The 13,924-nt window shown below is 45.0% G+C and overlaps 1 protein-coding gene across 9 annotated transcripts in view; it reads left to right on the plus strand.

Annotated features, from left to right (window-relative positions):
- Positions 1–13,924, plus strand: part of DGKI (diacylglycerol kinase iota) — a 599,247-nt gene that overhangs the window by 39,891 nt on the left and 545,432 nt on the right. For 3 of the 9 annotated variants that reach the window (XM_068277868.1, XM_068277875.1, XM_068277869.1), the window contains exons 2-3: positions 8,408–8,554; positions 11,795–11,962. The exons of 4 other annotated variants lie outside the window; for them this stretch is intronic. In XM_068277868.1, the coding sequence (XP_068133969.1) occupies positions 11,865–11,962 (98 nt within the window). In that variant the 5' untranslated portion in view covers positions 8,408–8,554; positions 11,795–11,864. Of the gene's footprint in view, positions 1–4,267; positions 4,326–8,407; positions 8,555–11,794; positions 11,963–13,924 lie in introns of those variants that run through there. 2 more of the 9 variants (XM_068277870.1, XM_068277871.1) reach the window with 2 other exon arrangements.

The raw sequence follows: 13,924 nt of genomic DNA on the forward strand, positions 1-13,924 counted from the left end.
AGATTTGGTCACTTGCTTTTAAACTGTGTCAGAGTCTCAGATATTGATATTAAGAAATAGGGCCCTTGCAACATGGCGCTTGTCATCACTGCTGGCTATGGTGGAGCATGAAGTGGTTTGGCCCCTGTAAGTACAAGATAATGGGGCGATATCCCACAACATCATTTAAATAGAACCTGAGACGAGAAGCATCTCAGGTACCATACTTACCTGGGGCTTCCTGTTAAGGCCTCTTGTTCCTTGCTGGGTGACTCCAGTCCTCGACAATTCAGCCTGAAAGCCTGGTTGAGTCGCGCTTTGTCACGCATGCACAGCCCAGCGTGCTCCCACCTCACGCTCCCATCCCTGGGAGCATTCTGCGCCTGCGCAGTAGTATTGCGCAAGCACAGAACGCGGGAGCGCGGCGGGGGAGGGTGCCTGGCCAGGCAGCGCATGTGCAACGAAGTGCGACTTGGCCAGGCTTTCGGGCTGAATTGGCGGAGACTGGAGCCACCCGGGAGGACAGCGAGGGTCGAGCGTCCCTAACGGGGCTTAAACAGCTATTTCCCACAATGCAACAAGGTTCACAGACAGGAAACTGCCAGGAGTACCATGGTCCTCAGAGTTTCTTGTGGGAGGGGTTTCACCACAATATCAGCCATACAGAGCCCCCTGATGATCCGTTTGCAAAAAGGAATAGATTTCTCATGTAAAAGGGGGTATTGGCTACTGATTGGGATGAAGTTCAATTCTTGGTCACGGTTTCTCTTAAAGCAGGGGTAGGGAACCTTGGCTCTCCAGCTGTGATAAAACTACAAATCCCAGCATGCATTTGCCTTTATTAATCATGACTGTGGCTGTAAGACTCCTGCAATGCATTGTGGGACTTGTAGTTCCTTAACAGCTGGAGAGCCAAGGTTCCCTACCCCTGTCTTAAAGGAAGCCCCAGATAAGTATAGTGAAACGCTTCTCATCTCAAAAACACAAATATTTGTTAAACTGTTTCACAGCGCCTGCCACCCGCGGCGATTATTTGTTTTTGAATGAACGCCATGTTGGATTAAATCGTGGAGGATCGTTCTGATCCCCATTGACTTTTGCAGGTTTTACCACGATCATGTAAATTACCACGATTTACACATTTGTTTGTTTACGGCGGCTCAAACAACGTTTAGGGGCCCCTGATGAGTCCATGTGACGAAACGCATTGGGCGGAGCTTCAGGACGGCACACAGAGGAGGCTGCTAATCCAGGACGCTGGAGTTTGTTTGACATGCTGTTTTTTATATTGGAAAGTATTTTATCGCGCTATGGAAGTGTATTCTTCGTTTTTTAAGGGGCCTGATGCGTTTATGGTTTGAAATAACAAGCTATCGAATACTGGTGGTGTGACTATCTGCGCATTATGCTGTTTGTGAGTGGGCAGCAACTCGGTCCGGTGAGTGCAATCTGGTGTGGCATGGGTGCAGGGTCACACAGAGTGCAAGTGGTTTCACGGTGAGGTGTAGGTGCACTGAGTCAGAAATACTGCACTGTTATTACCTCCATCTGCTTGCTTTGAGGCTCTATAAGGGCTGATGCAGAGTGACAGCAGGATTCTTCTGAACAAGTGATCGGATGTGGACTGGTCTATGCGCATTAGCTGTTTGTCATTGAGCAGTATTAGCATCTGGTGAGTGCTTTGCAAGAACCATTTGTGGGTGCTATATTGTAAACTGCACAAAAAGGTGGAGGTGCATAGTGGTTAAGAGATACTACACTATTTTATTCCTTTTCTTGTTTTTACCCTTATTTCTTACCTGAGGAGCACTCCATAACAGTATGGATTATCCAAGTGGTGACCAGACTGAATTTGGACTTAAAGAGATTTCTCAGGGTACCGTTTGAGCACATACACTGCACAGGATTGTTTCCTGTGTAGTGGACTTCTATAAGCCTGTAGTAAATCCTGCAGAGCTGTGACTAGTGCATAGAGGACAGCGCACAGTGCTGAGCTGCTGTCTATGGTGCTGAAATGACAAGACACATGCAGAGACCACAGTCATCACTACACACAGACACAACAGTTATCACTACACACAGACACAACAGTCATCACTACTCACAGACACAACAGTCATCTCTTTACACACAGACACAACAGTCATCACTACACACAGACACAACAGTCATCACTACACACAGACACAACAGTCATCTCTTTACACACAGACACAACAGTCATCACTACACACAGACACAACAGTCATCACTACACACAGACACAACAGTCATCACTACACACAGACACAACAGTCATCACTACACACAGACACAACAGTCATCACTACACACAGACACAACAGTCATCACTACTCACAGGCACAACAGTCATCACTACACACAGACACAACAGTCATCATTACACACAGACACAACAGTCATCTCTTTACACACAGACACAACAGTCATCACTACACACAGACACAACAGTCATCACTACACACAGACACAACAGTCATCACTACACACAGAGACAACAGTCATCTCTTTACACAGACACAACAGTCATCACTACACACAGACACAACAGTCATCACTACACACAGGCACAACAGTCATCACTACACACAGGCACAACAGTCATCACTACACACAGACACAACAGTCATCACTACTCACAGGCACAACAGTCATCACTACACACAGACACAACAGTCATCACTACACACAGGCACAACAGTCATCACTACACACAGACACAACAGTCATCACTACACACAGACACAACAGTCATCACTACACACAGACACAACAGTCATCACTACACACAGGCACAACAGTCATCACTACACACAGGCACAACAGTCATCACTACACACAGACACAACAGTCATCACTACACACAGGCACAACAGACATCACTACACACAGACACAACAGTCATCACTACTCACAGGCACAACAGTCATCACTACACACAGACAAAACAGTCATCACTACACACAGACACAACAGTCATCACTACACACAGGCACAACAGTCATCACCACACACAGGCACAACAGCCATCACTACACACAGACACAACAGTCATCTCTTTACACACAGACACAACAGTCATCACTACACACAGACACAACAGTCATCACTACACACAGGCACAACAGTCATCTCTTTACACAGACACAACAGTCATCACTACACACGGACACAACAGTCATCACTACGCACAGACGCAACAGTCATCACTACACACAGACACAACAGTCATCACTACACACAGACACAACAGTCATCTCTTTACACAGACACAACAGTCATCACTACACACGGACACAACAGTCATCACTACGCACAGACGCAACAGTCATCACTACACACAGACACAACAGTCATCTCTTTACACACAGACACAACAGTCATCACTACACACAGACACAACAGTCATCACTACACACAGACACAACAGTCATCTCTTTACACACAGACACAACAGTCATCACTACACACAGGCACAACAGTCATCACTACACACAGGCACAACAGTCATCAATACTCACAGACACAACAGTCATCACTACACACAGACACAACAGTCATCACTACACACAGGCACAACAGTCATCACTACACACAGACACAACAGTCATCAATACTCACAGACACAACAGTCATCACTAATCCTAGACACTTCCTGTCTCCATGCTCTCTCTTCACATAACCAATTATTGGATGAAAAAGCATTATTTTTGAAGTGAAATCATGCAAAGTGCTCTCTTTATTGCAGCAGAGACTTTTTTATGTGTGAATTTATAGAGGAACATTGATGGAAAATAAAACTTTCTTCCCAATCAGCAGCTGATGCCCCCTTTGCCATGAAAAATCTTAATATTTTCTCGAATAGATCATCAGGGGTGTCTGTGTGGCTGATATTGTGGTGAAACCCCCTCCCACAGTGTGATGTCATTGCCGTGGCAGTTTCTTGTCTGGGAACCTTGTTGCATTGTGGGAGATTTTGGTTTTTGCCAACTGCCAAGCAACCAGTATCCCCCTCTGTACATATATATATATATCTTACCTAATAAAATAGCAGGTGTTTGCATCCACCTACGTCCGTGTTTTCTGCCTGGTGCCGTAGTCCACATGTTCACTGGGAGGTCACCTAGCGGCCGTTAATGGAACAGGCATAATTACTAGTATAAATATACATAAAATATACAACCTTTTATCCTATCACATTGCAAGTGGGCGTCTTTATAGATAAAGGATGTTGGTGCTCTCTGGGTTTATTTCCATGCCTGCCAGCAGTGAAGATTAGAACCTGCAGGCTCATGGAGGATCAAAAGACATGAACAAATTACATGGTGAGTGTCAATCATTTCCTTATCCGTCTTCTTTTTTTAACGTCTTTCTTTGCAATGTCCTGAATTATTACCCCCCCCCATTTTTGGTGAAGCTCCTCCTTAAACTTACTTCCTGTGCTTGTTGCCATCCAAACGGTTAAAGTAACAGTTCACCTTTTTTGAACAATAAAGGTAGGTGGGGTGGCCTAAATCTTTGTACAGATCCTTTCTATGGAGTGCTTTTGTAATGAATACATGAAATACTAAAATCCCCCATGAGGAGATGGACTAGTCAAAAACCTGTCAGTTCCAACAGATTTCTACTACTACTACTACTACTACTACTACTACTACTACTGCTACTACTACTACTACTACTACTACTACTACTACTAATGTAAGCAACAGCAACATGCAAGAAAAGTAATTTATAGTTAATTTTACTCTGAAACATACTTCTTATTTGTATGTGTTTACATGTATTTTACATTTTACAATCTTTCGCAATAGTGGTCCTTTAAATTTGTCTAAGATCCTCATTAGCTCAGAATTATTTGCATCTCGTTCATCATCCCTGTTGCTCAGCTGCAGAAGGGAGAAATGGGAGGACACAAAGCTCTTTATGCTAAATTTGTTTTGTTGTTGGCTTCTCTACATAAAAAGACTGGCTGGACAGAATGACAGATCTGTGGGCAGGCCTTTCACACGTGCCATAGGTCAGCTGTGTATTCAGCCATCCTCCTGGACTGCAGCTTTAAAGTCTTCAATCTTACTGCCACAGCGGTGAGAGAAATGCGAGCCATCAGACTGCCATACTAATGGTCTAATCAGCAAGCTCAGTATGATGTCCTGACAAAGAGCTCTCCAAGGTCCTGTTCACAGCGTGTCAGCAAAGTGCTCCATCATTCATGTGTTTGTGTCAGAGGACCATTCTACACTGAGAGGCCTACGGAGACCTGCACTCCCTCCGCTCCACCGCAAACGCCACGTGTCACATAAACCATATCATACACGCTGCTGTTGTTAACATAACCAGGGGTGACAAATTAACAGAGAATTTCAGAAGTGGGCATTCCCATCTAGCATGCAGCAATCGCTTACAGTGCAGAGCGCAAACATACCCATTGAAAACATCACAGTGGACTAAGGCTAGGTCCACACTTGTCCGTTGCGGAGTGGATCCGATTCAAACAGATCCTTTTTTCTAAACTTTTTTTTTCTCCCCCCCCCCCCCCCTTTTTTCCAAAAATGCTTTTTTGCAGCGTACCTTTCCAGTCCATGGAAACGTATGCCCAGCCGTGGGGAGAGGGGTAGGGGCAGCAGGAAGGGCCTCGCCCGCCTCCCTCATCTGGGTCCCCCATCCCCACTCCTCCTCCAGCTACTTGCGCAAAACCTAATGTATAGCAGCAGCGGGCAGGGAGCTTACCTTCTTCCACCGCTCGCCGTGTCACTTCCTGCAATGTTGCCCTCTATACTTCGGAGGACGGCATTGCAGGAAGTGACGCGGCGAGCGGAGGAAGAAGGTAAGCTCCCTGCTCGCTGACGCTATACATTAGGTTTTGCACAAATAGCTGGAGGAGGAGCGGGGACGGGGGGACCCAGGTGAGGAGACGACGACCCCCCTCCCCGCCGACCGCTGTCACCCCCGTCCTGGCTGCTTCCCCCTCTAGCATAGCGGCCCCCTCCTCACCCACAGGCGGTGACACAGAAACGTCTCTGTGTCCAAAACTGCCGGCAGAGGATCCGTTTTCCTATTCCCCTGCACTACCCCTCCGTGTACCCGGATCCATGTGTGGTCTGGGAAAATGCTGCAAATCCGGACCGTCTGTTCAGGTTTTTAAAACGGATCCCCCTGAATGCAGACGGATCTGTTTTTTTTTTAAGTGAAGAAAGATACTATTTTTAACATTGGTATCCGTGGCTCCATTTTTGATCCGGGACAAAAAACGGAGCCACAGATACGTTTTTTGAAACAAATATGAACCTACCCTATGGCCACTTTTCCAATATGAAACGCGATCACAGTTGTGCTACGATTGTGTTTCAAACCGATTTCCAAAAATGAGATTGCGATTGAGCTACTATACTCAGTATAAGAGCTAAATCGCATCCAAAACGCGTCAGGACGATGATTGCGCTCAGAACGAAATCACTACGCAATCGGATCGTACTAATGGAAATGGCCGCTGCTGTTTGCCATTGCAATTTTTCAGAAAGTGGGCGTGGCAAACCAAGAAAACCTGGATTTTATGACACAGGTGTCAGGTTTTTAGACCTGTGTTCCTGCTACTCTTTTATAGCTTCTGCTGTGTGTGCTGTGTAGGTTTTACTTTACACGGGAGGTCCACTTTCATGCAGAATAGTTCTCCGGCCCAGTTTATCGACAAATGCCTTGAAAGCATCTATTGACATGACACGACAGCTCGACTGAAGCGGAACCTGGGAGACAACCTGAGATGTGGTGTGCCAGCCTCGTAGACACGCATTGACAATCGCAAGGGTGACATTGTGGGTAACAAGCTCTGTATACATTCTGATTATTTATTGTATTTATATAGCGCCAACATATTACACAGCGCTGTACAATACAAAAGATTGCGGACAATGATAACAGGGTGACTAGTAACACAATACAGGTAACAAGCAATAAGATACATGATACAGGTAATAAGCTATAAGATGCGCAACACAATACAGGTAATAATACAATGCCAGATCATACACTGGAGTGGTAGTCCCAATAATACAAGTTCACATTATTCTGGGTAGAGTGCACAATCAAATATGATACACAAGGAAGGAGGGCCCTGCCAAAGGCTTACAATCTACAGGGAGGGGGTGATGACTCAAAAGTAAGGGGGCTGGGTCGAGGGGTTCTCGGCAGAGAGAGTTAGGGCAGCGTTGAAGTGGGGTAGGCCTCCTTTCAGAGGTGAGTTCTGAGGGCTTGTTTGAAGGTGTTAAAGGAGGGGGACAAGCCTGATGGGCAGTGGGAGAGAGTTCCACAGGATGAAGGCAGCTCTAGTGAAGTCCTGTAGTCGTGCATTAGAGTGGAAGATGTGCGGGGTGGTTAAGAGGAGCAAAGTGGGCGACCAGGTGTGTAGCTGCTGGCAGGTCAGAGATGTAGAGAGTTCCACAGGATGGAGGCAGCTCTAGTGAAGTCCTGTAGTCGTGCATTAGAGTGGAAGATGTGCGGGGTGGTTAGGAGGAGCAAAGTGGGCGACCAGGTGTGTAGCTGCTGGCAGGTCAGAGATGTAGAGAGTTCCACAGGATGGAGGCAGCTCTAGTAAAGTCCTGTAGTCGTGCATTAGAGTGGAAGATGTGCGGGGTGGTTAGGAGGAGCAAAGTGGGCGACCAGGTGTGTAGCTGCTGGCCAGGTCTGAGGCAGGACAGGACTTGTGTATAGATTTGTAGGCCAAACATAGGATCTTGAAGCTGATTCTGTAAAGACACACTATTCAGCTACAGCCGACCGGCATGTACTGTCCAGAGGAGAGGGAAGATGGTCAGCATTCTGCGTAGCGAACACAAAAGCAGATTATGTTTGTCGCTCGTGGGTTACTTCAAATGCAGTTTTGGCAGCACTAGGCTTCGTCTATAAATGAAACAATGAGCAGTCATCCATCATGTTCTAAATGTTCCCAGAAGTACAGTTTTTTTTTCATATTGTAAACAGGGTAAGCCAAAAGCCTGTCCTGAAAATCAGCAATCTGACATCTGTACAGCGCAGCTACATCATCTACAAGCCAGTGAATCTTCCTCTGTGGACCGAACAGCGAGGACTCGCGCCCGACCTCCCGTCTCCCGTGTCCCAGCTGACGGAAGATGTCTTCCCTTCAAGGGATTATCCCAGTTTTTCCTGTATTCCCCCTCTGGGAGGTATCAGCTGCTCCCAGCATCGCCGCTGCCTCCTGCTCATTTTCACAGTAGGGGGTTCGGAAGCCCCGCTGTCTCTTTGAAGTCATCTGTTAGTGAGAGAGTTAGAGCTGCCGCAGAGTCAGACATAAAAGCGAAGAGATTTGATTTTTTTTAATGAAAAATACTGTAAGAATAAATCCCACAGGAGTTGTTTTATTTATTATTTTTTTCTCATGTTATGTTTTTAGCTCCACAGGGCTTGTTTTGGAGTGACCAGGGTGGATTGCATACATTGGCTCAGAAAAAGGTGGTGGAATAGATCTGCAAAAAAGACTTGTATGTACAGAGGAATTTTAGCGAAAAAAGGGAAAGAAAGAAATCAATGCATTTGCAAAGTAAGAAGTTAAAACATAGAAGAGAGATCAAGAAATGATTGATATTCGCCATGTGATTTGTTCATGTTTGATCCACAATGAGCCTGCAGGTCATCATCTTTACTACTGGCAGACAAGGAAAAAACTACACAGCACCAACTGCTATTATTTGTTATAACCACACCCCTGACAATGTGATAGGCTAAAAGGTTGTTTTTTATAGCTATAAATATACACAGAGGAAGGCACTGGTTGCTTGGCACCTCTTGATGCCTAACTCTAACCAAAACCCTCTGCCGATTCATAACCCTAAGGCCTCGTTCACATTAGACGCGTATTTCGGCAACGTGTGCGGGAGGCCGACACGCACAACATCAGAAGTGCATAGACTGCACTGTCTGATGTTTACACTGCATGCGTTGCAGACTAGTACGGTCCACGAACGCATGCTGCACGCATTTTTTGCCCAAACGCGCGGCTGTCCCATTCACTACAGTCGCGTTGCGTTCCGATCACACAGCCATCTCCGTTTGGTAATGTGAACAAGGCCTAAGGAACCCCTGCTGATGCCTAACCATAAGGACCTCCCTGCCGATCGGTAAACCTACAGAACCCCTGTTGGTGCCTAACTCTACAGAACCCCCTCCCCTAATAAGAACCCAAATCAACTTCCTTGCCAAATCCTGCCAAGCACTGGCATAGTGTCAGAGATGTGTAAGCAGGGGAGGGGAAAAGTCATTAGCACTATTCAAATGACATAAAGAGGTGATATAGAGGTTTTAAGCATAGCACTACTGAAGAGCTAATACAATGATTCAGGTCTCTTGCACACTACATGTGATTCCAATTTTTTATACAATCTGATTTTTGATTCTGATTAAAAAAAGCACTGCATGTTGCTACGTTTTTTAATCAGAATCAAAAATCACATCTTATAAAAAAAATTGGAATTGCATGTGCAAGAGGCCTCTACGTTTTGAAATAAACAGGGCCCCTTAACCACTTTTGTACCAGCAGTCTTTGGCCCCTTAACCACTTCGCATCCAGACCTTGTTTCCCAATTAAGGACCAGAGCAGTTTTGACAGTTTAGCTATGTCCTTATTTAATCAGCAATACCTTTATCCCTACTTGTGACACAGAAATGAAATATATATATGATTTATTTCAAGACAAACTAAGATTTCATTGTTTGCCATTTTTTTCCCTCTAAAAATTTTGTTTTCTATGAATTTAAATGGGAAAACAAGGGAAAAAAAATGAAAAAACACATTCTTTCTCAGTTTTACTAATTGCAGTTTAAAAATAAAAAGTGCTACTGTAGATAAAAAACACAAATTTTGATTGGCTATTCTTACCGCTTATTACAAAACCTAGATTATATTCCTGTCACAATTTATGATGAAGATATTTGATTCTGAAATAATGCTACAGAGTGTATTTTTCACTATGAACTGAAAAAATAAAAGCTTTTTTAATGGTAAAAATCAATCTCCTTAGCTCAGGAAACATATATTCCCGATCACCAATTAGTGCTGCATCAGATAGTGCCAGAAATGTGCACAGGAGCAAGCCCATTCCTGCACAACACTGCTTTTGCTACAAGATGTATATCTACTGACTCGTGGCCTAGATGAAGTCACAGAGGACATAGATATACTGTAGTGGTGGGTAAAGTGGTTAAGGACCGGAGACTGCTGGTACCAAAAAATGGCACCTCTGGACCTGCCGCTGTCATTGTTCATATTCACCCATCACCACAGGCCCTTTGCTCTGCCGCTGCTATGACAACAGAGCTCTGTGAGCCGGTCAGGAGCTGATTTCACCCTGTGATCAATGCGAGCCAATGAGATTCGCTCACAGTGATCACAAGGTGAGGAGCCAATGAAATTGTGATAGCGATGGCAGAGTGAGGGGCCTGTGACAACGGGAGAGCGACGGGTCTGTGACAACGGGAGAGCGACGGGTCCGTGCGAGCACTTTAATTAAAATCTACTCCCTGGCAGGAATAAGCAGCCACCAGCAGCATAGATTTCAATTTTATTGGAAGCGGTTAAAGGGCCCCACTGGTTCAGGGGTCCCGACGCTGTCACAACCTCTGCATCCCCTATAGCTACGCCATTGTTGGGGTGAAATACAGTAAATGGAGGATATAAGTATTTCTGTGTATACCTGCGTTGTAAAATGCTAACCTGTCAATGGATACCGTGCCTGCTCACCGCTTCTGGAGATGTTAACTAATTACCTATGATTGCTAGTTAGCGCAGAGCATGCATTACTGGGTATTAGGTGCGCGGCCGATTCAACAAGCTCATTCTCCCGTCTCCATTAACTATTCATAGCTACATCGGTGTTTCCCTCCAGTGTCTGCTCAGTATTCTTCCTGTGCAACCTGATCCACAGTGTTATTTCCAGCCCAGAGGAGGGGGGGCGCCACAATCTCTGTTGATGTGGGCAGATGTACACATTCTCATCCAAGCATGCCGCTCCTTTCACTTGTAAATATGTGCAGCCAGAGATGACATCCTCTGTCAGCTTCTGTCAGGGCAGGGACTGAGCCTGTAGAGCCGGGATCGGCGGGTAACGCTGATCTCGCGTGTTGCTGGAGAGAAAAGACTCAACGGGCTGTCTGTTTGACCTCATCTGTCTGCGTTAAAAGGAATTTGTATAATCGTGATGGTGCTCGTTTGTAAAAGTAGGGTAAAAAAATGGATCAAAAGCAGAGCAGAGAAACCGGGTGGAATCCTTATTATTATTATTTAGTATTTATATAGCACCGACATCTTCCGCAGCGCTGTACAGAGTATATATAGTCTTGTCACTTAACTGTCCCTCAGAGGAGCTCACAATCTAGTCCCTGCCATAGTCATATGTCTATGTATGTATCGTGCAGTGCAGGTATCGTAATCTAGGGCCTATTTAGGGGAAAGCCAATTAACTTAACTGTACGTTTTTAAGATGTGGGAGGAACCCACGCAGATTTACAATCCGAAATGTATCACATGTGGCAACATCTTTACATCTTTAGTTCTGTCATGTGATCTCTGCAGAATGTTTGTTTCTGAGAATTCTGAAGCCAGTACAAATAATACCTGGTCTCGATTGCACTAGGAAGAGTCTACGCTAAGCATCACTGGGAGGGTGGGGCTACATATATAGCAATATATACATATAGGAAGCGTTTCTGATGTGCAAACTACGATAATTACCATACAAGGGGGAGTCTTGAATAATTTACTGCATTCTACTATATGTCACTACAGGGCCTCTTGAAGCTGCCTACGGTGTCGCCGGTCAGGATTGGCCCTGATCTTTTAGGCAACGCTATGGTGGATGAGCGTTGTACTGATGCGTTCCAAGGCTACAGCTGAGGGACGCATCTGTTCCTTTGGAGGTCGGATGATGGAACAACTTCTGATGGGCAGGGTGAGGTATGGTACTACAGGCCTGATTCACCAAGCTTTTCTCTTAAATTATCTCACCTTATTTATTAACTCACAATTTATCTCTCCTTAAATGACTTAACTCATGCTTCACCTCTCCTTATCTAACTTAACCCATGGTTTAGCTCTCCTTATTTGACACAACTCATGGTTTAGCTCTCCTTGTTTGACACAACCCATGGTTTAGCTCTCCTTATTTGACATAACTCATGGTTTAGCTCTCCTTGTTTGACATAACGCATGGTTTAGCTCTCATTATTTGACATAACTCATGGTTTAGCTCTCCTTATTTGACATAACTCATGGTTTAGCTCTCCTTATTTGACATAACTCATGGTTCAGCTCTCCTTATTTGACATAACTCATGGTTTAGCTCTCCTTATTTGACATACCTCGTGGTTTAGCTCTCCTTATTTGACTGTAATGATCGCTGCTGCAGCAGCTATTGCTGGAAGTAGTGCTGCAGCTCAGGCAGTTCTGATCTATTTCCATGTAAGTTGCATAGCTTTGTCTGTCTTTCCCTGCTGTCAGCTTGTGACTGATTATCATTCACCTGTGTGGGAATCTGCATGTCTGCTCCCATTGGATGACCTCAGTATAAAGATCTGCTTCCTGCAGGGTTTCCTTGGGTTTTCATAGCTTCAGCCTAAGCCTGTCTTGCTGTCGCTTTAGCCCCCGATCGTGTTTCTTGTTATAAAGATACTTTGCTGGTTTTGCATCATATATTGGTTCATTGCCAATATATATGCATACCAGCACGTTTATTATTTTCCTTGTATTTGTGTTACGTGATACATCAGTGTCGCTGATGTATACGTACACGAACTGTTTATATCCTGTGTTCAGTTAGTCAGTTTCCAGCACGTTTTGGTAGTTTGCGCGTACCGTGAACACCCGTGCTGAGCTAGTTATCCTGTTCCTGGTCCTGTTTGTGGATTGCGTTCATCTCTGCGAAGAGATAACGAATCCTTCTGAGTCCTGTTCTGTTACCGTTTGTGGATTGCGTTCATCTCTGCGAAGAGATAGCGAATCCTTCTGAGTCCTGTTCCCTGTGTTACTCCATTCCTAGTCAGCGTTCCTGCTTATGTCATATATCGGTTCATTGCCGATATATACATATGTTAGTCAGACGTTACAAATAGTTTCATTGATAGCTGTAATTGTAATACGCTAGGAAAACATACTTATTGTATATTTATCTGTGTTACGTTCATCTATCTTAATCCTGCTATTTTCTGACTATCCTGTCCTGTCTTTGTGAGGCACGCCATCGCCGCATCGCATTGGCTGCCTCATTCCAGTCTGTCTGGTTTTGGACGCTTGCTGTCGCTAAGTAGCCGCTAGCTAGCAAGCGTTCATTCTGTCTACCTGTCCTGATCTCCTCAGTTCTGGTTTGTGCGCTCAGCGCTACTTTGCGCTGAGACGTTATTACGAAAGCATTGTTTGTGGCTGTCAGATCTGCACCGGCTCTGTGCGCCACAATCTCCTATTGGAGTCAGTCCTCCCCTCCACTATACTAGGGATAGCCTGTTTCCTGGTGCTAGTGTGTGTACCTCCTCCACGCCAGCTCATGCGTTGCATGCTGACTGTGGAGAATACACCACCAAGCCTTACCTTATGAAAACCCCATTACCAATCCCCATTGTGGGGGGGATTCCCAGAAAGTATGACACTGTTAATTATGGTTCCTGTTCCTTTAAGAAATTTGAAGAACTTAGCTCTGAAACAGAAAATGAGTTTTTCTCTGAATGTGCCAGGTTCCTGACCAATCCTGATCTCCAAGCTACTCCTGTTTCAACCTGGGCACTCCAACTAAGTTATATTTTGTTTAAAGGGGAATTATTCCAGTGGGCATTTGATGTTCTCAATCATTCCGATTTGAAAGAGAGACCACTGGAATTTCTAGCGTTTGTGATCCATAACTGGTTGCGCATAGATCCATTGCCTTTT

The sequence above is a fragment of the Hyperolius riggenbachi genome, chromosome 3 (genome assembly GCF_040937935.1).
Source record: "Hyperolius riggenbachi isolate aHypRig1 chromosome 3, aHypRig1.pri, whole genome shotgun sequence".
NCBI lineage: Eukaryota > Metazoa > Chordata > Amphibia > Anura > Hyperoliidae > Hyperolius > Hyperolius riggenbachi.